Source organism: Sorex araneus, chromosome 7 (assembly GCF_027595985.1).
Source record: "Sorex araneus isolate mSorAra2 chromosome 7, mSorAra2.pri, whole genome shotgun sequence".
Classification (NCBI taxonomy): domain Eukaryota; kingdom Metazoa; phylum Chordata; class Mammalia; order Eulipotyphla; family Soricidae; genus Sorex; species Sorex araneus.
Genome location: NC_073308.1, coordinates 61,463,901 through 61,489,645, shown reverse-complemented (window position 1 = coordinate 61,489,645; position 25,745 = coordinate 61,463,901). Strand labels below are relative to the sequence as shown.

Here is a 25,745-nt window from a genome sequence, read left to right as displayed (position 1 = left end):
AGCTTCAGGGGACCGTGTGGTGCCTGGGGGTTGAACCCAGTTTGACTGCATGTAAGACAAGCACCTTCCCTGTTACATTGTTGCTCTAGCCCCGAACTTAATTTTTTATATTTATTTGAGGGTCCCACCTGGCAGTGCTTGGGGGCTAGTCCCAGCTCAATGCCTGGGGGTCGCTCCCAGCAGTTCCCCGGGCACTTCTGGGCCAGGGATTGACCCAGCCTTCGGGGGGCGAGGCAGGGCCCAGCTCCTCGACATGTGAAGCAGATCCTCTTCGCGCTGGGTGCTCACGGCCCCACAGTGCCCAGCGTTTGCTCAGCATCCCCAGGGTGTTAGTGCTCCAGAGGACGGGGCGGACAGGACTGGCCCCGAGGCTGTGCTCAGCGGCCCGTTGTGACCAGGGGCGGCGTGTGCTGCTTCTTGCCCTGGACACATGGCGCTGGGCGGGGCGGAAGCTCAGCCTCCGCTGGGGGCTTGTCAGGCTCGGGGCATCTCTGTTCTCCCAGACAAGATGGACTCGGAGATGAAGGAGGTGGCGGGGTCCTCTGACCCCACACTCCAGGCTTTCAGCTACAGCACTGCATAAACTGAGCTTGTAAGCCATACTCCCTGCCCTAAACACCCTCAGAAGCATCTCGCGATGTGTGTGTGTGTTTGTGTGTGTGTGTGTGTGTGTGTGTGTCTGTCTGTCTGTCTGTCAGCCTGTCTGTCTGATATTGCCACATTGGCCTTTGCAATCATGACTCTCCACACTAAAATCATCAGCCACGGTGGTAGAAAGGTTCTCTCTGTTCAGGGCTATTATCTTTAAGTCAAGGATTTGAACATCTAAACCGTCTCAAAGTCATTGTGACAATAGAGGGAAACATAAATCATAGCAAATCATGAAGAAATCACACCCCAGGAAAATCTGCTGCAAGTGCGTGTGCGGGGCTGAGAGCAGGAGTGGTTTCTTGGGAGCAGGAGCGGTTTCTTGGCACCCTGTTGGCCCACTCACCCCTCAGGAGCCAGGACATGACCGTGCCCAGCTCAACTGTGGAGCTCTTTGCTGTGGGCTGAGGTCTCAGAGTTGAGGGGTGGACGGCAGAGTGCTTAATTCACCGGGACTGCCCTGGATCCCTCGTAGGGTCCTTGGTAGGGTCCTCGTTGTCCGTTTCTTCTTGGTTTGTGACCAGGGCATGTCGCCTCGCTGGTCCTGCCCCCGTTGGAAAGCAGCTCGTCCAGGCGGGGGTTATCTTGGTACACACAGGGATGGTTCCTTTGCCACGAGCTCGGCAGACTGTGGTCGTTGCCGTCAGACGGGGTAGCGGGGAGCGGAGACGCTTGGGGGTCCTCACCCCTCTCTCCCTGCCCTCGCCTGGCAGGAGCATCTGATCGAGAACGAAGTGTCCATCCTGCGCCGAGTGAAGCACCCCAACATCATCATGCTGGTGGAGGAGATGGAGACGGCCACGGAGCTCTTCCTGGTGATGGAGTTGGTCAAAGTAAGAGGCGGGAGTTTGGGGGGTCGGTGGGGGGCACAACCCTGAGACTTGCGCTGGAAGGATCTAGCCTGAGAAGCGCAGGATGGGAACTTGCATCCGTCTTAGGGGCACTCGTGTCATTTTGTGGTTCTGCTCCAGCCATGCGTGTTGCCTTCAGCTGGGTGCTCTGACCGCTTCCATCCTGTTCCCGCAGGGAGGCGACCTCTTTGACGCCATCACCTCCTCCACCAAGTACACCGAGAGGGACGGCAGCGCCATGGTGTACAACCTGGCCAGCGCTCTGAGGTACCTCCATGGTCTCAGCATCGTGCATCGGGACATCAAGCCGGAGAACCTCTTGGTACGTGCCTCGCTTCTGCACCCTTCTTCCCGAGACACCGCTGGGTCCCGCCAGCAGTCCCAGGCAGAACCCCGCCCTCCGCAGCCCCTGCCCCGGAATGATGTGGGGTCAGTTATTACTTCGCCTCAGCTGCAACTGAGGGGTGCTCTCTCTCTGTTTGCTTAAAGCCGTATATTTCCACTGGGGTGCTGAGTGGATAAATAAGTTTAGAAGCTTCTAGTCCGCACCAGCTTTCCCTCCACCGGGGACCATCTGGTCTCCTCGTGGAGCCCCAGAATATTCCAGGGGAATGGAGGTGAAAATCACGTGACTGGGGGGCTGCAGAGGGAAGTAAGAACTGAAGAAAACAGAAGTGACGGAGACGAGAGAGCAGGCGGAAAAGGTTGAGCAACTCCGGTCTGTGCCAGTCCTGTGGGAAAGGCTGGAGAGAATTAGAATTTAGGAAATCAGCAGAGTGCAACTCAGTAACCCTAAACACCTTCATGGATTTTTTTTTCTCACTGATCTATATCTTGCATTTGTTTCTTACCATTCAGAAGACATTTGCATTTGCTTAGTATTTTGGGTTTTGGCCGTATACCCAACACACTCGGATGCTGACACGGTGACCTTAGGGATGACCCTGGGCGTCGGCACCACAGTGAGTGTTTGTGCCCCCGGGGCTGTCTCCCCGCTCCCTTCATCCACATTTTGGCCTTTTGGCCAATGGCACAGACTAATGGAAGAAGGGAGAAAAAATTGGTTTTAAATGGTGTCAGGGATTAAATCCAGGGCCTTGAAACATGCAAGGCTTACCACTGTGCTTTATCCCCAGTCTGGAAATTATTATCAATTAAATTTTCTGAGAAAGAGAAAGAAAAAGCTGGAGCTTTTTAAATTTTTAAAAATTTTAAAATTATTTTATTTTTTATTGAATCACCATGTGGAAAGTTACAAAGCTTTCAGGTTTAAGTCTCAGTCATACAATGCTCAAACACCCATCCCTTTACCAGTGCACATATTCCACCACCAAGAACCACAGTAAACCTCCCCCCACAACCCCCCCACCTCCCCAGCCCCCCACCCCGCCTGTGTAGCTGATAAATTCCACTTTACTTTCACTTTACTTTGATTACATTCAATATTTCAACAAAAAACTCACTATTATTGTTTGGAGTTTCCCCCACCAAAGTCGGACCTGCTGGAAAGGAAGCATTTGATAATTTGTTTCCCATTGCTGAGAATGAAGAGATATGAGGTCGGGTGGCTACAATAGCGGCCACAAGGTTTTGGATTTCTGTATTTTAGTAACTAAGCTGGAGCGATAGATAGCACAGCCCCTCACATATGGGATGCTGGGGATTGAACCCAGGCCTGCCTTATGCCAGGCCAATGCCCTACCCAGTGTACTATCTCTCCAGCCCCGGAAGGCCCATATTATACCCTGTGTCCTTCAAGAGGAACGTGTCTGGGTAAGGTACAATCGCATTTCACCTTTATTCTTTTTTTGGGGAGGGGGCTTTTTGGGTCACACCCAGTGATGCACAGCGGTTATTCCTGGTTCATCCACTCAAGAATTACTCGTGGCAGTGCTGGGGGACCATATGGGAAGCTAGGAATTGAACCCGGATCGGCCGCATGCAAGGCAAATGCCCTACCCGCTGTGCTATTGCTCCAGCCCCTCTCTGCACCGGAGCAGACACGTTTAATCCCTGGCATCCCATATGGTGCCCAGGGTACTGCCAAGAGTGATTCCTGAGTGCACACCTGCTGTGCTCTCAAAACAAACGAAACAAAGAAGTGTCTTCCTTTGGTTTGGGGTCACACCGAGCAGTGCTCTGGGGACTTGTAGTGACAGGGCTCAAACCTGGGGCTCCTCCTGCAGATCATGTGCTCAGCCCTTGGGACTCTGGTCATGCCAGGACATGCCTTCTCTAATGTCACCCTGTCATTAAGCCCTGGCCACTACTGGTTTCTGCTGTCCTTTCCCCATACGAGCTGCTGCTCTTGATCGTTTCCTGTCCGTCTCCTCTGGCCTGTGAGCACAGTTGGGATCGAGATGTGTGTGTCAGAGATATCTCTGAGAGATATCTCTCTTTCTCTCTTTTGCGATATATTTTGGTGACGTGTGACTGTCCCTTGGAAGGTGTTTGTTTGCTCTAGTCCTCTGCCTTGGGGACTCAGGTTTGATTTCTCAATGTCCCTGTTTAGAGCATGAGCCCCTGCTCTGTCCATAGGAGCAGTGACCAGCCTCAGGGCGTGTGTGTGGGGGGTGCGGGGGGCAGCTGGAGCTCCTGGTGCTGCTCCGTCGGGAATGAGCCTGGTCAGGGACGGCCCCAGAATAGGCCCCTTCCTCGCGTGTGACAAGACACGGCACCATGGCACACAGGACCACAGCACCCGATTCCTTTGTTCTCGTGGCCCTGGGCCACACCACGGTGGCCATGGGGCGGAAGTTCTCCATCCCTGGTCACTGGGGTCAGCCTGGCTGCTCTGCTGTGGCCTTGTGAGGAAAAGTGGCTGAGGCTAGTGAGCTTTCCAGCACATGTGTCAGTGCCTAGGGGCTCCTCGGCTCTGTGATTGGTTTGTTCCAGACAGTGCTCAGGGGAATCCCATCTGGCGCTGGGATCAAGCCTGCACCCCTGAAAAGAAAATATTTATTCATTCTGGAGGGGACTCTCTCAGGCAGTGCTCAGGAGGCCCTGGGGGGTCTCGGTCAATCAATAGGAGACCCTGAGGGTGCGGTGCGGAGTGGGGGGTCACCCCCCTTTCCACTGCTCCTCGAGGCTGTCGGGCTGTGTCAGCAGAGCTGGGGGCCCTGGGCCGCCCGGGGTTGATCTGGGGGTCACTGCAGGTGAGCGCTCGCCTGGACTCTCAAGTCCAAGTCCGCCTGACCCTTGCTCTCCGTGGACACCGAGGAGAGACTGGAACCAGGGGTCTGTGCATCGCCAGTTTCCTCCTCTAGTGTGAGCTGCAGCCCCTGCAGTGGCGGGGGCGGGCGGCGGGGTCCGGCTCAGGGGACGCTTCACTGTACAGAGGAGCCGGGTGAGCCGCAGCCCGGCAGGCTGCCACGGGCACTGCCCCCTCCTGCTTCCCAGATGCCCACGGCAGGCTGGCGCTGGGTGAGATGAGAAAGCGTCACCGAAGCACTAAAGGTAGATGCACGGCGGCGCGACTGTCAGCCTCGGCGTACCCCAAACACAAACTGGGGTTTGAAGCACCGGAGCACCGAGACACTGATTTGCATCCCCTTCCTGCGGAGCCGGGCCTGATTTACACGGCTGCCAGCGAGATGGATGGGCCGCGGTGCCAGGGAGCACGGGGCTGGCCATTAAGGCTGTGAGTTACGGGCTGGCGGTGCCCTGTCAGAGTTAACTAGGGGAGACCAGTGATAAATTCCACTTTTCCTGGAGTTCTGGGGACAGGGGAGAGGAGAGGGCTGGTTTCTCGTGTTTGAAGTCCTTCTAAATCATGACGCTGATGTTTTATTTAGCCAACATGCCACAGTCCTTGTGTCTGTGGGATCTGCATTCTCCACTTTTTTTTTTCCATTTCTGCTTTCTTCGAGCCACTTCTGCCATCCTTGTTTCCCAGTGTGCACTGGCAGGGCCCCGGCCAGGGTCTTGAGTGCTGGCGTGTGCTCTGTGAGGGGGTCGGGGGCGGTCACTTCTACTTAACAGGAGTCATTTGCAGGCTAGAGCTGGGGGGACAGTCCTGCCCTTGCAGGAATCCTCAGTTGATTCCCTGCTAGTATCACGAGTGCCTCAGTTTCCCCATTTGCAAAGTGGAGGTAAGAGTCTCCTTAATCGTCCAAGCTCGGGAAATACGGAAATCTCCACAGTCCACTAGGTGGTCGGTTATGGGAGAAATGACCTCAGCGCCCCAGATTTTTGGGTTCCCTGCGTGTTTATTTCTTCTTGTGTTTGTTTTTGGAGGCCACACCCAGCTGTGCTCAGGAGAGACTCTCAGCACTGCTCAGGGGCCCACAGGAGGTGCTGAGGACTTGAACCCGAGTCTGCCTCTCGCAAGGAAAGTGCTGCTATAACTCTTGTACTCTCTCTCTCTAGCCCCTATTCGCCCACCCACCCTCCCTCCCTCCTTCCCTCCCTCCCTCCCTCCCTCCCTCCCTCCCTTCCTTCCTTCCTTCCTTCCTTCCTTCCTTCCTTCCTTCCTTCCTTCCTTCCTTCCTTCCTTCCTTCCTTTCCTTCCTTCCTTCCTTCCTTCCTTCCTTCCTTCCTTCCTTCCTTCCTTCCTTCCTTCCTTCCTTCCTTCCTTCCTTCCTTCCTCCCTCTGTCCCTCCCTCCCTCCCTTCCTCCTTCCTTCCTTCCTTCCTTCCTTCCTTCCTTCCTTCCTTCCTTCCTTCCTTCCTTCCTTCCTTCCTTCCTTCCTTCCTTCCTTCCTTCCTTCCTTCCTCTCTCCCTCCCTCCCTCCCTCCCTCCCTCCCTCCCTCCCTCCCTCCCACCTTCCTTCACTCAGGATTTAACTCCTGACTCTGTGTTCAGGGATCATTTCTGGCAGGACTTGGGGGACCATATGGGGTGCCAGGAATCGAACACAGGTTGACTATGTGCAAAGCGTCATTCTAGCCTAGTCACCTTTTTTATTTGTTTGTTTGTTTTTTATCTCTACTAGCAGTGTTATGTGTGCTCAGAGGGTGTGTGTGTGTGTGTGTGTGTGTGTGTGTGTGTGTGTGTGTGTGTATTCTGGAAGCATGGGCTTCTGAACTTTTTCAACCCGTTTTTGCTCAAGAAATTTTTTTTTTTACTTTTTTGGTCTCACCTGGCGATGTTCAGGGGTTCTTCTGACTCTGCACGCAGGAATTACTCCTGGCATTGCTCAGGGGACCATATGGGATGCCAGGAATTGAGCCTGGGTCAGCCACATGCAAGGCAAACACCCTCTCCACTGTACTAATACTCCGGCCCTACTTGAGAAATTTTTATGGCTATGCAGGTATATAAAATAAAAATAGAGACCAAATCTTTATTGATAACAAATAATTTATTTCAAAGCGAAACCTTAAGATATTTTTTTTCCACAACTGTATCCTCATACAATTCATACAATTATATGTGATATCCCCTATCAGTTTAAGGTCTTAAAGCAGCTCCATAAAGGGTACGTGCAATTTCTAGAGATGCTAGCGTTGCAGGAATGTCCAACTAGAATTTGAAATTTCCTTATGCTACCTTTTATGTATTTACTTCTGTGTCCCGCATAGGGGCAAGGGAAATTGGATAAAATACTATCATTTCAGACGTGCCTGCCCCAAGTAACGCTTCCCTTTTGACGGTTAGCCAAGGAGTGCCTCTTGCCCGCACATAACTCAGCCATTGTGGACTGTCCCGTCTCCTCCGTGTGCTCCTGCATCTGATCTGAATTCCTTCTTGGCGATGTGAAAAATGGTCCTTCTGGGACTGCTGCGTCTCTGACAACAACCCTTAAAGACCCCCTGGGCATCCCTAAATTGAATTCTAAAGTAAACACTATTTTTCAAATAACATACTTAATGAGTGTATTTTTTTAAGTTGCCAAAACAAAATACCAGTGACATTAATGGAACATTCCCCCACCCCCTTATGATGCAGACTTGTAGAATTATAATGTTCTTATCATCACAATTACTTCGGGAATTCCTAAAGTCTGGGTTTCAATAAATGCACCATAAATTCTCACTGCAATTCAGATTGCTAATATTTACACTAGCCATAATGGATGGAATGTCGTCTTTGTCATCCTAAGACTGTGGCATGACGAAGAACCTGGTTTCTGTTGCTTTCGGCGAAATCATTAGAGCCTTTGATGAGGTTCCCGCTGAGCTGGGGGCTGCGTCGTCGTCGGAATAATAAGTCTCCACGCAGGGCTCTAGGGCCTGACGGTTTCGCCCGAGACATCGGAAAGCCCCCATGGTGTGTGCGGGGTCTGAGTGTTTGTGGCAGCAGGTTTTCGGGGAGCCTGCTTGGGCTGATGCGGGGAGGCAAGGTACCGCACTCGGCATCCTGTTTGAAACGGCCTGCAGCCACTGGGGGGGGGTCGCAGCCCGGGGGACCCCAGGGCCCGCCTGGGTTTTGTGAGTGTCTGTGAGAATCCCGCCTCCCTCGTTAGGGACCAGCCTCGCCCAGGACGTGGCCCTCATGCTTATCTTGAACAAACATCCCCTCAGTCTCGCTCTTCCTTTTCTAAGAACTGGTGGCTTGGTCGGAAATCTGGTCCCCATCATACAAGGAAACACAGACTAAATATGTTTAAAATCGGAGGGTTGAGATTTTACACGAGGGCACTGGAGTGTCTGCGGTCGTTCTTGGAAAGTGTTTTCAGAGCGGAATCCAGGGGATGGAGGGAGAGCAGCTCGTTGGGGGGGGGGGGACACCCTGGAGCTTCAGCTGAGCCCGCTCCCAAGCCCCGGCCACCCCCACCGAGTTCAGGCTCTTAGCCCTAGCAGAGGCCGTTTTGATGCAAACTTTATTTTTCCTGGCTTGAGCGGGAGTACTGGGACTCTGGCCTTGTGCGTGGCTGGCCCAGCTTTAATCCCTCACCCCCAACCCGCCCCCCCCACCTCTCCCCACCAGCCCCCCACCCCTCCCCACTGCAGTGATCCCTGAGCACCGCTGGGTGTGGCCCCAAAGCAACCACAAAAATTAATTTTTCCTAATTTTGCAACCAGTACATGTTCGTTTTAAGCATTTTAGGAAGAAAGTGAAAAATGTAGAGAAGAAAATCATAAATACTCTCGGGGGCTGGAGCGATAGCACAGCGGGTAGGGCGTTTGCCTTGCACGTGGCCGACCCGGGTTCAAATCCCAGCATCCCATATGGTCCCCTGAGCACCGCCAGGGGTGATTCCTGAGTGCATGATCCAGGAGTGACCCCTGTGCATTGCTAGGTGTGACCCAAAAAGCAAAAAAAAAAAAAAAAAAAAGAAAAAGAAAATCATAAATACTCTAATAAAAATAATATTTTGTTGTGTTACGAACAATTTTGAAATATTTTATCTAATACAGTGAATAGTTCCCATATATTAATATTTATTTAGAAGTGCTTCTTAATAATAGTATAATATTGTAAATCTGTACCATGGTTTATTGAGGCTATTGCCCTATCAACCTTTTGTATTTTTTCCAATTTTCAAAAACAAATTAGTATATTTGTATATAATATTTGCGTTCTCTCTTTTTCCTCCCTTTTGTTTCCTCCCTCCCTCCCTCCCTCCCTCCCTCCCTCCCTCCCTCCCTCCCTCCCTCCCTTCCTTCCTTCCTCCCTCCCTCCCTCCCTCCCTTCCTTCCTTCCTTCCTTCCTTCCTTCCTTCCTTCCTTCCTCACTCCTTCCCTCCCTTCCTCCCTCCTTCACTCCCTGCGGTGCTCAGGGCTCACCCCTGACTCTGCTCAGGGATTGTTCCTGGTGACGCTTGGGGGACCATATGCAATGCTGGGGATCAAACCTGGGTTGGCCACATGCAGAACAAGTGCCTTAACCTGTCTTATCTCTCTGACCCCAAAGCTCAATTTTTCCCCCCTAGACATCTGAGCCTCATCCAAGCTCTAATTCTATTTTTTTTTCTTTTTGGGTCACATCTGGCAATACATAGGGGTTACTCCTGGCTCTGCACTCAGGAATCATCCCTGGCAGTGCTCAGAGGACCATATGGGATGCTGGGAAATCGAACCCAAGTTGGCCGCGTGGAAGGCAAACACCCTACCCGCTGTACTATTGCTCCAGCCCCTCTAATTCTATTTTCGAAACAGGACAGGGAATTCGCTTACTGCCCGCACAGTGAGCCCACGATTTCCTGCTTCCAGGCTTAGAAGCTTCTCCCTGGTGCCACTGGTGAGCGGGGCGTCTGCCCCTGACATGTACGCACACCTGCACACATGCCCATCGTCTCACGAGGAAGGTGTCTCTGCACAGGAGGAAAACTCTTTTCCAAGTTTCCATTGCGCAAGATTAGCACTTCTGAGCACTGTGTTGCAGCCACACCGAGGAACTCCTTTTGATTGTCTAAGCAGATGTGGCTTTGGGGTTCCACCTCATCTCACGGTGTACCCATGAGTGTTCACAGGGGACAAACTCAAGGCAAATGGGCCGGGCAGGGGGCCCAAGAGTAGATAGAACACTTGCTCTCCTTGTGTGAAGCCTTGGGTTTGATCCCTCGAACCGCAGAAACCAAACAAAATAAGACAAAATAAAATTTTTGGTTGTATTTTGAGCCCACAGCTGGTGGGCTTACTCCTGACTTTGTGCTCAGGGATCACTCCAGGCAGTGCTCAGGAGACCACGTGTGGTGCTAGATGTGGAAGCTGGGTCACGGCACTGTGTCTCTGGCCCACACATAAACGTTTTCAAAAGCTGCCTTTGAGCCCCACTGGTCTCTCTGTTGCAGGTGTGTGAATATCCTGATGGAACCAAGTCTTTGAAACTGGGAGACTTCGGGCTGGCCACGGTGGTGGAAGGGCCTCTCTACACGGTCTGTGGCACACCGACCTACGTGGCCCCAGAAATCATTGCTGAGACCGGGTGAGACCCCTGGGGGTTTGGGTTGGGGCCTCCGCTTTGGTCGGTCCCGTGTCTCCACGGCCATGTATACTCGGGCCTTCTGGGGGCGGAGAGCAGTGGGCCCTGCTCATGAGTTCGGGCCCTGAAAGGAGCGGCCAGCTGGGCCACTGGAAGGCCGTTTCCGCTGGCCGGGCATGTGGACGGGGGGGGGGGGTAGTCACTCCTCTCCCTGCACACCCCTTTTATTTCGCCAGCTACGGCCTGAAGGTGGACATCTGGGCAGCTGGCGTGATCACGTACATCCTGCTCTGTGGATTCCCACCGTTCCGAAGGTCAGTGACTCCGAGCGAGGGTCGGAACTGTCCGAGCTCTCCCTTTCGGGAGCAGCAACTGCTCAATGAACACGTCAGTTCCACATGCTACAGACTTTCTCTTTCCATGTGCACATCCATCTTTGGCGCCTTTGACGGGAGGCCGAGGGCAGCGTGGCCTTCCTTCCTGAGAGCACATTCATAGGTGCCCGAGGCTGCGGGTCACTCTCTTCGCTCTTTCCCTCGGAAGCGAGATGTCAAGGTCAATCATGGACCAGCAGCTGGATCCTCCTAGAAAACATTTCCAGTTCTTGTTTTTGTTATTGCTGTTGTTGCTGTTGTTGTCATTGTTGTTGTGTGTGTGTGTCAGTGCGGGGACGAGCGGGTCAGACTGAGCCGCCCTCAAGGCTTATTCCTGGCTCTGTGCTCAGGGGTCACTCCTGGAGCTGCTTGGGGGACCGATATGGCGCCAGGGAGCTACCGGGGGTCGGCTGTGTGTGAGGCAAGCACCTGACTTGCTGTTCTATAGCTCCCGCCCTAAATCAGACAATTTGGCTGCACTTAAAACTTCACTGAAGGGGCTGGAGTGAGAGCCCAGCGGGAGGGCATTTGCCTTGCACGCGGCCGACCCAGGTTCTATTCCCAGCATCCCATATGGTTCCCTGAGCACGGCCAGGGGTAATTCCTGAGTATAGAGCCAGGAGTGACCCCTGAGCATCGCCGGGTGTGACCCAAACAGCAAAAAACAAACAAACAAACAAACAAACAAACAAAAACTTCACTGAACACGAGAAGGGTTGGCAGTTCCACAAGGCTGCGGGAGAGAGGGCCAACACTTGTCGTGGTGCATGGTGTGGAAAGTTCCCTGTATCTGCCCGTCAGTGCAGTGGAGCTGGACCCCAGGACGCACACCCCACACTGAGTGTGGTACTCACCCGACCTCCCCAACCAAGTTCAGAAAACCAGCCCTGCTGGAGCGGGCACAGGACGCAAGTTCCCATTTAATGGTGCCATGGGGCCTGACGCATACCTGGCTGCTGGCCCCCTCCAGCTGGGGCAGCTGATGAAACGGCCAGGAGCCCCCAGCGCCGGCAGACAACCTCCTGGGAGGTGGGCGGGATTCCCAGCAGCCCCAGTTCCGGGGAGTTGTAGGTGTTTGTGGGACTGTGCATTGGCCAAATGAAGCCTCACAGCTGATGAGTTGGTGGTGGTGCGGGGTCGAGCCAGGGCGCGCACATTGCAAGGACACAGTCGGGGATTCAGTACGCCAAGGGAAGGACTCTTCCGTGGCCTTTGTCACGCTGCCGCGGGGGTGTCGTCTTTGGCTCAGCATTCCCTCTGGGAGGAGGCAAGGGTGTCGGGGCGCAGAGCAATGTGTGCTCACAACGCCCCCTAGCGTCCGAGCTCGCCCGCGCAGCCCGGGAGCGCGCCCTGCGGCTTGGCGGTGCGGAGCCTCCAGACCCGAAAGCGCCCGGCTGGTCCTGCAGGGCTGCTTCAGTCTCGGCTTCACACGCGCTTCCTGCCAGGAAAGAATCTGGGGGTGGGCAGAGAGGTCCCAGAGCCAGTCTCGTGCCTGCTGGGCATACGTTGACTGGGCCTGAAGGGAGAGGCGAGGCCGACGACCCCCGAGCTCGCCCCTCCCCCACGGACATCACAGGTGGGCAGATGTGGGCACCGCTGGCGGTCACGGCCTTCACCACAGCCCTTCCTGGCAGGCCATGAGTGTCCCTTCACCAGTGAGCTGCTCCCAGGGGCGAGCGCAGCCTGTTGCGTGCAGGCCGGTGGGCGCCTCCCCCTCTTCCCCCCCCCCCCCAAGCCTCGGCAGTCCTGGGCACCCGTCTCTCAAGAAGTCCAAGAGAAACATCCCATTCCTGCCAGGAAGACCACAACGCCCCTTGTGGCCCTGAATCCTGGCGCCCGCATCTACTCTCTCGTTCTCCCCCTCTGGGTGCCCACTGGGAGGGGCCCCAGCTCCCTGGATCTTCTCCCAAGCATCTTGGCTTTTTTTTTTTCCCTTCTGCTTTTTGGATCACACCCAGCGATGGTCAGGGGTTCATCCTGGCTCTGCACCCAGGAATCACTTCTGGCGGTGTTCCGGGGACTACATGGGATGGTGGGGATGGAACATGGGTCGGCCGTGTGCAAGGCAGATGCCCTACCCGCTGTACTGTCACACCGGCCCCGCATCTTGACCTTTGTGCAGGGCCCCATCCTCACGTGTCGTGCGGAGGAGATGGGCTGTGGGGATGGGTGTCTCCGTGAGGGTCAGGCAAGAGGGCACTGGGGTGCGAGCACTGAGCTGGGTTCCCCCCCTCCCCGGGCCATGCGGTTCTGGTTGGCGTCATTGACGGGCTCCATCTCCCCGGCCCAGCCTGGGTGAGAGAGCCCCGCCCCAAGGGGGAGCTCATGGTGTCCCCCGAATGCCTCCTCCTGCTCTGGAGTCCTTGGGGCGGTTCCGCCTTCACTTCTGGGGGAGGGGCAAGGCCGGCTGGCGCCTGAGAACAGCACACGGGTGGGGTTTTCTGCAGTGAGGATTTGCGCGAGTCGGGGGTCCCCCCCTCCCTGTGGTTTCTGGAGTCGTTTACCTTTTTTTTTCCTTTTTGGGTCACACCCAGCAATGCACAGGGGTCACTCCTGGCTCTGCACTCAGCAATTACTCCTGGCGGTGCTCAGGGTACCATATGGGATGCCGGGAGTCGAACCCGGGTCGGCCGCGTGCAAGGCAAACGCCCTCCCCGCTGTGCTATTGCTCCAGCCCCTGGAGTCATTTTCTTATGTTGAGCCCTCGTGCTCTCCCCACTCCCCGGGGTCAGCTCCATGGCGTGAGGTCAGTGACATGGCTGCCCGCCGTCCAGATCTTCTGCTGTCAAATGGAAACTGTCACCCAGTGCCCTTGGCCGTCTCTTCCCCGCCTGCCCGCCCCATCCTGTCCTCTCTTGGCCAGTGTTTACAGATCATCTCACTGCCCCCAAGGATCCAGCAATGATCAGCAGTGCCTTGGGTGGCAGTGCCCACACCAAGGCTAACGGGGCTCCTCTCCGCTGGCCTCCCAACTCCTCCTGAGCGTTTTGTTGAAACCCCCATGGTGGGCTGGAGAGCTAATGCAGCGGGCAGAGCACCTGCCTCACACCTGCCGACCCGGACCCCAGAGCACCACCCGAGCGACCCCTGGGCACAGAGCCAAGGGCAGCCCTGTACTCTCGGGAGGCAGGACAGGAGGTGGGGAGCTGGTCTCACATGTGGCCAGGCCAGGCCAGGCCTGGTGTCAGGCACCACATATGGCCCCCTGAGCCCTGCTGTGCACGGCCCCCGTCCCCGCACCCCTCCCCTGAAAAGAGGAGGAGCCTTATGATGGGACCGACTGTTCTCTCCGTTCCTGGTGTAGCGAGAACAATCTGCAGGAAGATCTTTTTGACCAGATCCTGGCGGGGAAGCTGGAGTTTCCTGCCCCCTACTGGGACAGCATCACCGACTCAGCCAAGGTACCACCCGGGGCTGTCTCTGGTCGGTGGGGGGGGGAGGGATGCTGGGGGGCCTTGGCTGTCCCATGTCCCCAGTGGGACCCAGCGAAGGTACCATCTGGGGGGGTCTCGGAGTGTGGTGTGGGGGGCCGTCATTGCTCGTGCCCCTGGTGGGACTTATAGCTGGGCCGGGCTGGAGCTGGGGGCTGGGGGGCAGACGGCTTTCCGGGTGGGGCTCCTCTGTTAGCTCATTCCAAGTCTCTGGTGCTCTGAGGCCTGGCCCCAGTGTACCCCGACACCCCCTGCACGCCTCTCGTGTCCCCATTTGCTAAGGAACCGTGCGCAGACCCGCGCCGGGGTGCGGGGAGGGGCTGGGGAGGCAGAGCTGCAGGACTTACATGAGGGGGGCCGGGGGGAGCGCGTCCTGCCCCGTGACTGCGTGGAGGAGACCCACCCCCACCCCCTCCCGAGGCTGTGAGCTGGCCGGGGTGAGCTGCCGCCCGGTCTCCGCACAGCTGCCGGAATCAGCCTGTTCCTTCGCCGTTTTCTCTCTCAGGAACTGATCAGCCAGATGCTTCAGGTCAATGTGGAGGCTCGGTGCACAGCGGGACAGATCTTGAGTCACCCTTGGGTGTCGGTGAGTGCCTGCGCATCCGGGGGACGAGTGTCCGTCTGTCCTCTGCCTTCTCTGGGCCATGGTGGCTCAAATGTTCCCTGCCGAGAGCCTTAGAGAGAGCAGTTGGACCTGGTCTGGGGGTGACCGGGGCGGGCCAGGTGCCCTCAGCCTTGCCTCCTGGGGTGCCCGGCTGGGTTTCCAGCGTTGGCCGGAGAGGAACTGATTGGGGCCCCCAATCTCAGACTTCAGGGGGCATTTCTCTATTATGATGTGTGGGGGGGAGACCTAGGTGGCCCCTTGCGCAGCCAAAGGGCAGGTTGTGGGTGTCCCGTGGATATGGTGAGTCTGTGTTTTCCCCCTGGGGCTCTCCGGGGAGTGCTCTGTGTGTCTGGCCGGGCCCTGTGAGCGCCGAGGGGCCCGTCGCCTCCGAGCAGCTGAGATCTGCATGCACTGGCCTTGTGGGGCCGCGTCGTGGGTTTCCTGCTTCTTGGCAGGATCGAGGCTGCCCTGTGGTGTTGGTGCTTTGGGGCACGTCCCTGGGGCCTGCAGAAAGGGCCCTTCCTCTTGGCCACATCCCAGATGCTTTCGTCAGATCGGCCCGGGGAGCCAGGGAGTGGGGCGTGGAGCCACCGTCCTTGTGTTTGTTGTTTATGAAGAACAGATTTTTTTTCGGACAAAAGATACTGCAACTGCTCCTGGCTGGATCCCCGTCACCATATAGGGTTCCATAAGCCCCACCAAGAGTGATCATTGAGCACAGAGCTGGGAGTAAGCCCTGAGCACCACTGGGTGTGGTCTAAGTAACCCTCTTCATCTAAAATGAAGCGACTTCCCCCTCTGCCATCACTACCACACTGGGATGGTCACTGATGGTGCCCTGGCCATCACTGCCACATCGAGATGGTCACTCATGATGTCCCGGGCCATCACTGCCACACGGGATGATCACCTGCAGTGCTGCGGGGTCGTTCTTAGCATGCAGGGCAGGGCCAGGGCTGCAACTTACAGCCTCATGCCTGCACGCGCTGGCCCCACGCCCCTGAAACTACGTTGATTTTGTTTTCTATAGGAGCCGCATCGGGCCTTGCTGAGGGCACGGGGTGCCAGAGATCAAATTCAGGGCCACGCGTGCGTCTGCCAATTGTGTTCTCTCCCTGGATCCCCTTCCCCAGAAGATCACCATTTTTTAAAATTATTTTTAAGAAGTAAACTTTTTATATTATTATTATTATTGGGCTGGAGCGATAGCACAGCGGTTGGGCTTTCGCCTTTCATGCGGCCGACCGGAGTTTGATTCCTCTGCCCCTCTCGGAGAGCCCAGCAAGCTACCGAGAGTATCGAGCCCGCAACGGCAGAGCCTGGCAAGCTACCTGTGTGTACTGGATATGCCAAAAACAGTAACAATAAGTCTCAATGAGAGACGTTACTGGTGCCTGCTCAAACAAATCGATGAGCAACGGGATGACAGTGACTCAGTGATAGTGATGATGATGATGATGATGATGATGATGGTGATGATGATGATGATTTACTCTTTGGCTTTTGGGTCACATCACATCCAGTGGTGCTCAGGGTCTGTCTCTGCTCAGGGTCACTCCTGGCACTGCTCAGGGGATCGTCTATGGTGCTGGGAGTGGGACCAGGGTAAGCCTCTTGCTGGAAGGTGCATTTATCCCTGGACTCTGCGCCATCCCCCTCCAGAGAGGCTCTTTTCCGGCTACTCCCCGTGGGGGGTAGAGAGAAGGTGCAAAGGCCCGAGCTGGGAGTGGCCTCTGAGCAGCTCAGGTGTGACGCCCCCCCCCCCCCAGCTCCCCCAGTGGAATGAAGGCAAATGCGGTTCACTGTGCCCCTCCGGGCCGGCGGTGGCAGAGGGGCTGACGCTCGCCTGTTGGTTCCTTCCCGCAGGACGATGCCTCCCAGGAGAACAACATGCAGGCCGAGGTGACGGGGAAGCTCAAGCAGCACTTCCGGCACGTGCTCCCCAGACAGAGCAGCACCACGTCCGGGGTGTCCGTCATCATGGTGAGTGGGGGCGGCCCCGGGCCTCTCCTCTCGCGGGGGGCAGCCGCTGCTTCTGCTCTGCCTCTGCTTCCTTCAGAGGGGTTTCCCGCCGGGAGGGCGGGTGCGGCCCGACTCGGGGCCGTGGCTCCGGGAATGCTTCTTTCACCCCCAGTCCGCACCCCCCGTGTGGTCAGGTAGTTTCAGGAGTGTAAGAGAGACGGGAAAAGGGAGCGGGTGAGGCGAAGGGACCGGCACGCCGGCTCGGCATGCGGGATGCCCCCACCGAAAGAAACAGGCCTGCCGTGGGGCTCTCTCAGGTGCAAGTGTTTTCCCCGGCCAGGAGCCTTGAGGGACGAGCCCCATCTGTCTGTCTGTCTGTCTGTCTGTCTGCCGGCTCAGCTGCGGGGAAGCAGGGCCACACAGGGGTGCCGGCCCCCAGCCCCACGCGGCCCGGCAGGCACCGTCCAGCTCTGCCTGCACCTCTCGAAGGGGGTGAGGCTGGGTGGTCGCCCGGGGCCGCCTTCCATGTGTGTTTGGGGGTTAGGGGGTGTCTCAGGGACAGGTGAGGCCCCCAGAGCACGGCTGCCAGGCTCACCTGGGGCGGGGGCTCCAGTTTCCTGCATGCCAGGAGGGAAATGGTTGCTTCATCACCTGGGAAACGGCCTCCCAAGGGGCAGAGTGAGGGGCCCCCGACTGCGCCTTGTTGGTCTCTTGCTTTTTCTCTCCCCACGAGGCCATAACTATTTGGCACCTGCTGTATATGCTCCCAGCCCCCAGCCTTCAAGGTCTCTGCCCAACCCCCGTCCCGTCCTCCGAGGCGGGCTTTGGACAGGTTGCGGGACATGGGTTTTTTGTGCCGAGGTCACGGGCAGCTGTGGTTTCGCGGCGTCTGCTCCAGAGAGGCAGGCCAGGGTCCCGACAGCTTAAACCAATCAGCGAAGCATCAGGACTGAGCCAACGGGCCAGAGCGTTTTCAGGTGGTTCCGTTTAGGAGCCTGAGTCGGGGGGAGGGGTTTGTAAGGTTGCTCCTGGGAAAGTCTGGAAAAATGAAAAACCTTTGAAATGGGCACGCTGGAGATGGGATGAAAGACTCTTCAGCTCTTAAGAGCCTAAGGCCTGGCTTTGGAGAAGCAGCCGAGGGGGGCAACCACCTTGCCTATGGCTGACCCAGGCCCCATAACCCCGCACCCCAGAGGGTCCCTCGAACCCTGCCAGGAGTAAGCCCTGAGCACTGCTGGGTGTGCGCCACCATGCCCCCCCCCCAAATCCCCCCAAAAAAGGCTCCAGAAAATGCTGCTCAGAGCCCGTCGAGAGCCCCTCTGGCGTCTGGCCTGTGGAGAGAAGGCAGCAGCACTGCGGCGAGCCCAGTTGTGCTCAGGCATCGCTCCTGGTGAGGACCCTGTGGGGTGCCAGGGACAGAATAGGGTGGCCCCCTGAAGGCCTTATGTCCTGTGCCCTGTCCTGCCCCTCTATGCCCCGCTCCGATGTTCAGGATAATAACGGCCGCCCCAGGCTGGCTGCCCCAGGTACCCGTACTAGCAGGGGTATCAAGGCCAAGGTGCGGGCAGGGAGACGGGAAAGTTCTGGCGGGCTGGCATTCCTAGGTGGGCGCGCCTGGGTGCCAGGTCACCCCGGGTCTCCTTAGCCCCCCACACTTGGTGTCTGAGGCTTTGGGCCCCAGGAGAGGTGAAGAGTCAGGTCGCCTGGGCGGGGCCTGCGTTTGTTCGATTTGACTGGGGGGGACCCCTCGGAGTTGCCCCTTAGCCCACTGAGGTTCTGGGGATCCTGGCGCCCAGTCCTGGCCTCAGCCGAAACTGCAGAGCCGTCCCCTGCTCCATGCAGGGCCCCGGGGACCCCAGGGACAGACAGGACACGCCTGCCTGTCGGGCGCAGGTGCCAGCCCTGCCGCCACGGCCTGAATCGGGTCTGCGGGGGGTAGGGCCGGGCCCGGGAGGTGCAGTTCGCCTTCCAAGGTGCATCTGCATCCTGGCAGACTTCCTTCGGCTCCTGGGCGAGGGGGCCCCTTCCGGAGGGGAGAGAGGGCCTCGGGGGCTTGGGCTGGGTCGCAGCAGGCTGGCCGCGGCGCGCGTCGCTTCTGTTGCAAGTTAGTCACTCTCTGTCCCTGCTTCTCTCCTGCCTCTCCCGCCGCCCGCCTTGCTCCCCTCTGCCTAGGTCCCCGGCCATGGTATGTACTCCCCGCTGCCCGCTTGCTGACCGCTCACGCCTGTCCTCTCCACTGGGAAAAGGAGAAATAACTGGGGTCCGCTGCCTCCACGGGCTTCTCGGGGCTCACTCGGGGTGGGGGCCCCCCAGAGGAGGCCTTTGGGGTGCGAGTGGGGCTGGGCGTGTTGGCCTCGGCGCCCGCAGGCTATTTCTCCTCTTCCGGCCCCGCATGCCCCGGGCGGCTCTGGGTGGGGTGTCGGCCCGCTGCTGACCGTGTCCCCGCTGTCTCCCCAGAACACGGCTCTAGATAAGGAGGGGCAGATTTTCTGCGGCAAGCACGGGCCGGACGGCAGCCGACCGGGCGCGGAGTCCACCTCGCCTCCTCCTCCTCCTCCTCCTGCTCCTCCTGCTGCTCCTCTCCCCGCTGCCGCGGCCGGGGAGCCCCCGGGGCGCAGGGCCCCCCCTCCCCCTCCTCCATCTCCTCCTCCTCCTCGCCCGGCGTCCCCCACCCCACCTCGGCCCAGCGAGCGGGCAGGGACCTGGCGCCGCCACCGCGACTGACCAGCCGTCGAAGCCATTCTTCCACTCAGGCCAGCTCTCACCCAAGGGCCTTCCTCAGCGCCTCCGCCGGCCGCGCCTCGGTGCAGAGACTCGGAGCGGCCGCGGCCCCTCGCCTGTGCTGTCCGCGGCGGACACGTGGAGCACCGCGCGCGCCCGAGACTCCTCCCTTATTTAAGTGGCCCCGGCGGGGTCCCCTTTTCTCCTCCCACTTGGGACTCAGAACTGCGCTGTTCCCTCCCCGAGTGTCCCGGGCCCCCGCCTCCCACTGGCTCCGCAGACGGGACGTGAGTCGGCCTGGCGTCCTCTGGGCCGCCCCGTCCGTGTGTCCGTCCTGTGTAGTGGGGAAATGCGGATAGAGTTGTCCTCGGGCTTGCTCGGCGGGTTGGCACCTGGGCGGGGCGGCGCCTCGGGGCTGGGCTAGTCCCTGGAGGCGGGCCAGCCCCCTCCTGCAGGGCAGAGGATGCCCCCTGCAGCGTCAGGCCCGGGAAGGGGCTCCCTGGACACCCCGTTTCTAACCTGGAAGGCTGCTGGCAGTTTTCCCTCCCTGCCCTGCTCTTTTTCATAACTGTACATACTCCGTGTCTCCGGCCTGCTCACCTTCTCCCGGGGGGCCTGTAGTTCCCGCCCTCTGTTAGCGCCCTTCCCCCCAAGTGTACCCACCTGCAATAAACTCTCCATGAGAAGACACTCGGGGGCTCCTGGGGGCCTGTTTCTCGGCGCGGATCAGGACGTGGCCCTGGGGGCCCACCCTCGGCAGGGCGACGCCGGGGGAGGTGTGTGGATGCGGGGGGGGGGGGGGGGGGGCGGGGTGTGTACCCCCGAGGGCTGGAGGCACAGGCCAGCGGGCCGGGTGCGCAGTTGGCCCAGCCTTGCTCCTCCTGCCGATCGCGGCTGTTTTCTGAGGGATGCCTTTGCCACAGTCCTTTGGAACAGCAGAAGGTTCTGCGGGGGCTTCCCTACTTCCCAGGTGGGGGGGCTGGGAGGGACAGGGGTGCTCATTCCCCCCTCTCTCCTTCCCCTCCCTCCCCCGTGAGCTTCCGGTTCCCAGCAGTGAGGGTGATTAGTTCATTCCCCAGTAATTCGTGTGATTCTTTGGTGTCAGGGTGTGTGAGCTAAAAGACGGTTTTCCTTTCTGGTATTTTGCCGTCTATCTTCTGACCATTTTCTGCAACCGTACAGGAGTTCAGACACTTGCCCTGCATGCAGCTGGCCTGATTCGATCCCCATCACTGCATGGGCTGGCAGACAGGCTCCTCCCCCCTCCCCACTCAAGAGTCACCCTTGAGAAAAAAAAAAGCACTCCGGAGGGGGGTGGTGCTGAGGGCAGCATCGGGGGCCTCAGTGCCCGCAGCTCAGCCAGGGGGGTCTCAGCTGCGCATTTCCAGTTAGGAGCCTTTGGCTCGTAGCACTAAGAATTTTTTTTTTTTTTTTTTTTTGCAAATCGCTTTGCCACTTTTTAAAACAATTTAGGGCAGGAAAAAAAAAAGACATTTCCAACAATTCAACTACAGATGCCACTTTATTCAGTTTTCCGCCAAACTGTTCATCCCGCCTCTTGGCTTCGAGGTGAGAGCCGAGGTGAGAGCCGAAGGGGTGGAGGGGGACGGGGAGGGGGGAGGGGGAGGGCTGACTCTCCGGGTCAGGGGCAGGAGAAACAGACGGAACCTCGGTTCCAGCTTGGAGGCCATGGCTTACAAAGAGTTTATTTATGCAACACAGGCCTTATCGCAAATATTTCTTACAGAATTCCACACAGCACTCTCTAGAAAAGTAGAATTATACAACACCAAAATAACATTGTTTCTGAGTACAAATTTCTAATCAGAAAAGGAAAGCGAAGGGTGTTCGGGGCAGACGGTGAAGGGGAGCCGCTTCCTGGCCCAGCAGGGAGGGGAAGCCTGAGGCCTCTGCGGGGAGGGCACAGCAGGCCGCTTGCTGTCACTTCCCGGGGACCCTCCGCAGAGGCCCGAGGCGTCCCCATCGTCTCCTTTGCTGAGTCCAGACGCGACTAGCAGGAAACCGCGACTGTCTGGCACGTGCCGGAGCCGCATGTTCCTCAGACCAGCGGCACGAGCACGGAGCGCGGCTTCCCCACGCAGCATCTCCTAGGGTCTACAACATGCTTGAGTAATATTGATAGAAAGAGTTCACTGAGATGTTTTAAATTACACATACCATAATTTAAACATGACAAATCCCAGAAATTTCAGTGCCGAAGAAGCACAAAGTGTTCGGGAAAGAAAAAAAAAATTACAGGACCCAAAAGTACAGCATAAAATTCCCTCCATCCCGGTGTGAGAACCTATTGCTCTATGGTTAAAAATCATGTTTTCCAAGATTTCAGATAAACGGGAAGTGTTTCTCATTATACAGCTAGAGTGTGTGGGTTTTAACTCGCCCCACTGTGATTCCATCATTGGAGAAAATAGACTTCTCATTAGGACTAAAAATATAGACTTTGTAAACTACAGAACCCGGCCAGTGTCTGCCCTGCTAGTCCCCCGACCCGCCCTCCCCCCAAAGTCAAGCAAAGTCTACAAAAATAGCAATTAACTTTAAAAAATAGTTTGCTGCTTAGAGCAACTTTAAGTTACATTCAGATGGGACAGCTGCTTCTCCGAGGCTGTGCGCTGGGGTCCCCTCAGTAGCGGGTTTGGTACTCGTGGTGCCACCGGTTGAAGTCGTTGTAGAAGAGCACGATGCTTCCTGAGGCCATGCCGGAGATGACGCACCTGCGGGCGCAGGGGGGAGAGGGTGAGCCGCGAGCTGCCTCCGTTACTGGCTGCAGAAGTGAGTCTGTCCCCAGCCCCACGGCCTGCTGTGTGGAGTCTGCATTTCGTTCCACAGACGGACGTGTGAGATCTGTGTGGGGACGCCACCCCTGCAGGGCTCAGCTTTGCTGGTGACCCACTGCCACACGCACGCCTGCGCCCACAGGGAAGGGGCCATCCTTCCCTGGTGTTCTGGCCAATAAAGGTCACAGCATCACTTTGCTGTGGAAAGGTATATTTACCTGTGGAAAGGTAAATCTAGAAGATATCGCTCGGCCCCATGCCCTGCCGAGAGCAACTTTTCATTTTGCTTGTTCATCACGGAGGCCGCGTGGCTCAGAGCAGCTTAGGCCCCGGTGTAGCGTGGGGTGGGGGCCGCGTGCTGCTGGACTCGAACTCGTGCCCCACACAGGTAAGTGCGCTGCCCCAGGAGGCCTAGCCCTGGCCCTCAGGTGGAGTTTTTGATGGCGTGGCCTTGAGTGACTCTAAGAGCCTCCTCTGGGACCCTCCCAGGCCCCACGCCACAGCCGGCCTCGTGACGGGGAGTAAGTTATGACGCGTCAGCTACACTGAACACGCCTGACCTTGACGGTGGCGGGAGGCCAAGCCGGGCCTGGGTCAGATCTGGGACCTGGTGTGCGCCATCCCCCCGGCCCCAGGCGTGATCTGGGCTGACGGCGCCAGGATGCAAACAGAAACACCGTCCCAAACTTGTGCTGCCCCAGCGTGCTCCTCGGGAAGGACTGGCGGAGAGGGAGGGCAGCAGCACAGTGGCTGGGGCCAAGGCTGGGGGCGCCTCTGTGGACTATTTCGGGCGCGTCATGCACCCTGCAGTGCCATGGCAAGCAGGCGGGGCTGCTGACCGCTACCCGGAAGGCTCCGAGCTGTGGGGAAGAGCCGGGCAGGCGGCTCAGAGCAGCTTCTCGCCTCTGTGGTTTGGTTAGTGCTCTGCGTGTCCGGCTCACCGCCCTTCCTCACACCACAGGCTAGAATTGGGGGCTACAGTGCCTCACTGCCAAAAAATGCAAGAGGGTGTACAGCAGGTAGGGCGCTTGCCTCGAAAAGAACAGACAGGTTTGAGCCCCCAGCCCCACCAGGAGTATCTCTGCATGCACAGCTGAGAGTAAGCCCCGAGCACAGCCTGGACAACCTAAAAACAACAACAAAGTGCAACAGGAAACAGTACTGAAGGACAAAAGATACCAAATGTAGGACACAGAGAGAATGGCCAAAGTCAAATCATCACCAAGTTAAAGGAATTCAAGTCTTCAATCAAAAGACAAGTCACTAGCAGGAAGGCTAGAACCATATGTTACGATCAAACCATATGTTGTGTTGTCTAGAAAAAGTTCACTTTAAATGTAAAGACGCAAGTTGAAAGTCAGGAGAAAAAGATGTTCTATCAAAATAGAAATTGAGAGCTGGGTGGCTGTACTAGCACCAGGCAAATTAGTTTAAGTTAAAAATTGTGTTTATTGCTAAAAGGTCAGTTCATCAAGATGGAGCTGTTACAAGCGTATGTACCAACCATCAGAGGCCCTGCAACATATGGGGCCGATACAGACAGACATGAAGAAACGGTCCTGTAATAGTAACTCCCCCTACTTTTGTGCAGAACACTCCAAAATAGAAAGCAGAGACTGAACACAATACAATTCAGCTGGGCCCACCCAACACGGAGAATACGTACCCAGCAGTAGAAAAATGAACATTTTTTCCCTCTAGTGCACCATTGCATATTCTTCAATACAAACAGTATGTAAGCCACATAACAAACTTTAGAAAGTTTCAAGACTGAAATGTTAAAAAAAAAAAAAAGTGGAGAAAAAAGTGATTTTTTCTGTTCACTTTGGAATTAACTTGGAAAATTTACTAATGTGTGCAAGTTAAGCAACCAGTAGTTCAAAGAAGAAATCTCAAGTGGGATTTAAAATGCTGGCACAAATGAAAACAAAAATGCCAATACTCTAAAACTTATTGGAAGTATCAAAAGCAATAAAATACTGAAAGGAATGTATATGAGAAAACACCTTACGAGATGAAGGGCGTGGAGGGATTGGTGTTTGATCACTGTGATTGTAACTCAGACAAGGAAGTTTGTAACTCTCTCACGTGATTCAATAAAAAAAAAATTAAAAATAAAAGAGATGAAGAGCCCTGTGGTAACCTAATTCTTATCTGAAGAACTGCAGATAGCAAACAGAACCCAAAGTGAACGGAAGAAAGGAAATCACGATTCAAAGGTGATGAACGACAGACCAGTGTTCCTCAGCCCTTTCCCGTGTCTCCTGGGAAGATGCAGGGAGCCTACCTCAGACCAGAGAAAAGAGAATAAAGCCGAGAGTTGGTTCTCTGAAAACAAGAGAAGATAATATGGCCAACAAGGAGGACTCCACCTCCAAGCAAGATTCTGTAAGTAAAGCTGGATTACAAAAAAATAAAAAAAAGAAAAAAGAGTCCTGTCCGAGCTCCCACAGAAGCATCTGCTCCCGGGTCCCCTGCCTGTGGGCACGGCGCTCAGATGCACGCCCCCTCCCAGGACTGAATGTCCAGCACCTGGGAAGTCTCAGCGGGACCATCCCTGGCAAGGGAACTGAAGCAGTGATAGTCAAACTTCCCCCAACCCAAAGTCCAGGGCCAGACAGGGCTACTAGTGAATTCTACCAAACGTCGAGGAGGACCTTTATTCTGTCCTTCTTGAGCACTTGCAGAAAATTGGAGAAACAGAAATTCTTCCTCAGAGTTTCTATGGGGTCAGTATTACCCCTAATACCAAAAGCAGACAGACGGTACTAGAAAAGACAGACATCCCTGAATATGATATTGTAAACAAACCTCACCAAAATCCTAGTGAGCTGAATCCATCAATTCATCAAGATCTGTATCACAATCAAGTGGGACACATTCAACTAGGATGCACAGATAGTTCAACCTGTGCAGATATTTTAATTAACAAAAGGAAAGACAACTCCCCTCGCCCCCATAAGTCCATAAGAGGGGACCACTGAGAAAGACGTCATTAGGTAGTTTTGTCATTGTATAAACAGGGAAAATAACACAAACCTAGATGACAGCACCCCCAGGAACCGCTGTTGTCTATAGGCCACTGTGGGGCCTTCTCAGTGGGATACACCACAGTGGAGAACTGTCTAGCCTTGACGAGATTCGAGGTGATACGGGGTACTCCCTGGTGAGCCCTGAAAACAGCTGCACATGCCTAGCGGAAGGACCCAGACTCAAAAGGCCCGACCAGTGTTACGATTCCACTTTTAAGAATTACCTAGAAGAGGCTAACTCGAACAGAACCGGGGTGAGCTGGACCGGTGGGAAGAGAATGGGGCTGAGATGGGGCTTGGGGTGATGGAAAGAGTCAGTGGTGATGGCTGTAGCCCCAAAGAATAGTTTAAATGTAAATTTTATCTGTATGTTATCACACACACACACACACACACACACACACACCACACAAATTTGAGCTACAGAAGAAATAGGATGCCGAGTAAAAGTCATTTCTCTCAAAGTGTCTTTAGCAGGTAAGTCAAATCTTTCAGTGACCCTTCTGGGGACAGGCA

General features: G+C 56.2%; 2 protein-coding genes across 8 annotated transcripts in view; one reads left to right on the top strand and one right to left on the bottom strand.

Annotated features, from left to right (window-relative positions):
* Positions 1-20,089, top strand: part of DCLK2 (doublecortin like kinase 2) — a 149,170-nt gene extending 129,081 nt beyond the window's left edge. For all 4 annotated transcript variants that reach the window (XM_055144439.1, XM_055144438.1, XM_055144437.1 and 1 more), the window contains 8 exons: positions 1,362-1,481; positions 1,675-1,821; positions 10,177-10,310; positions 10,544-10,621; positions 13,986-14,082; positions 14,618-14,698; positions 16,583-16,699; positions 19,136-20,089. In XM_055144439.1, the coding sequence (XP_055000414.1) occupies positions 1,362-1,481; positions 1,675-1,821; positions 10,177-10,310; positions 10,544-10,621; positions 13,986-14,082; positions 14,618-14,698; positions 16,583-16,699; positions 19,136-19,402 (1,041 nt within the window). In that variant the 3' untranslated portion in view covers positions 19,403-20,089. The remainder of the gene's footprint in view (positions 1-1,361; positions 1,482-1,674; positions 1,822-10,176; positions 10,311-10,543; positions 10,622-13,985; positions 14,083-14,617; positions 14,699-16,582; positions 16,700-19,135) is intronic.
* A 354-nt stretch (positions 20,090-20,443) lies between these two features.
* The window catches only part of LRBA (LPS responsive beige-like anchor protein), a 560,234-nt gene continuing 554,932 nt past the window's right edge, over positions 20,444-25,745 (bottom strand). For 2 of the 4 annotated variants that reach the window (XM_055144432.1, XM_055144431.1), the window contains exon 57: positions 20,445-22,134. In XM_055144432.1, coding sequence (XP_055000407.1) covers positions 22,044-22,134 — 91 coding nt within the window. In that variant the 3' untranslated portion in view covers positions 20,445-22,043. Of the gene's footprint in view, positions 22,135-25,745 lie in introns of all 4 variants that reach the window. The other 2 variants (XM_055144433.1, XM_055144434.1) reach the window with 2 other exon arrangements.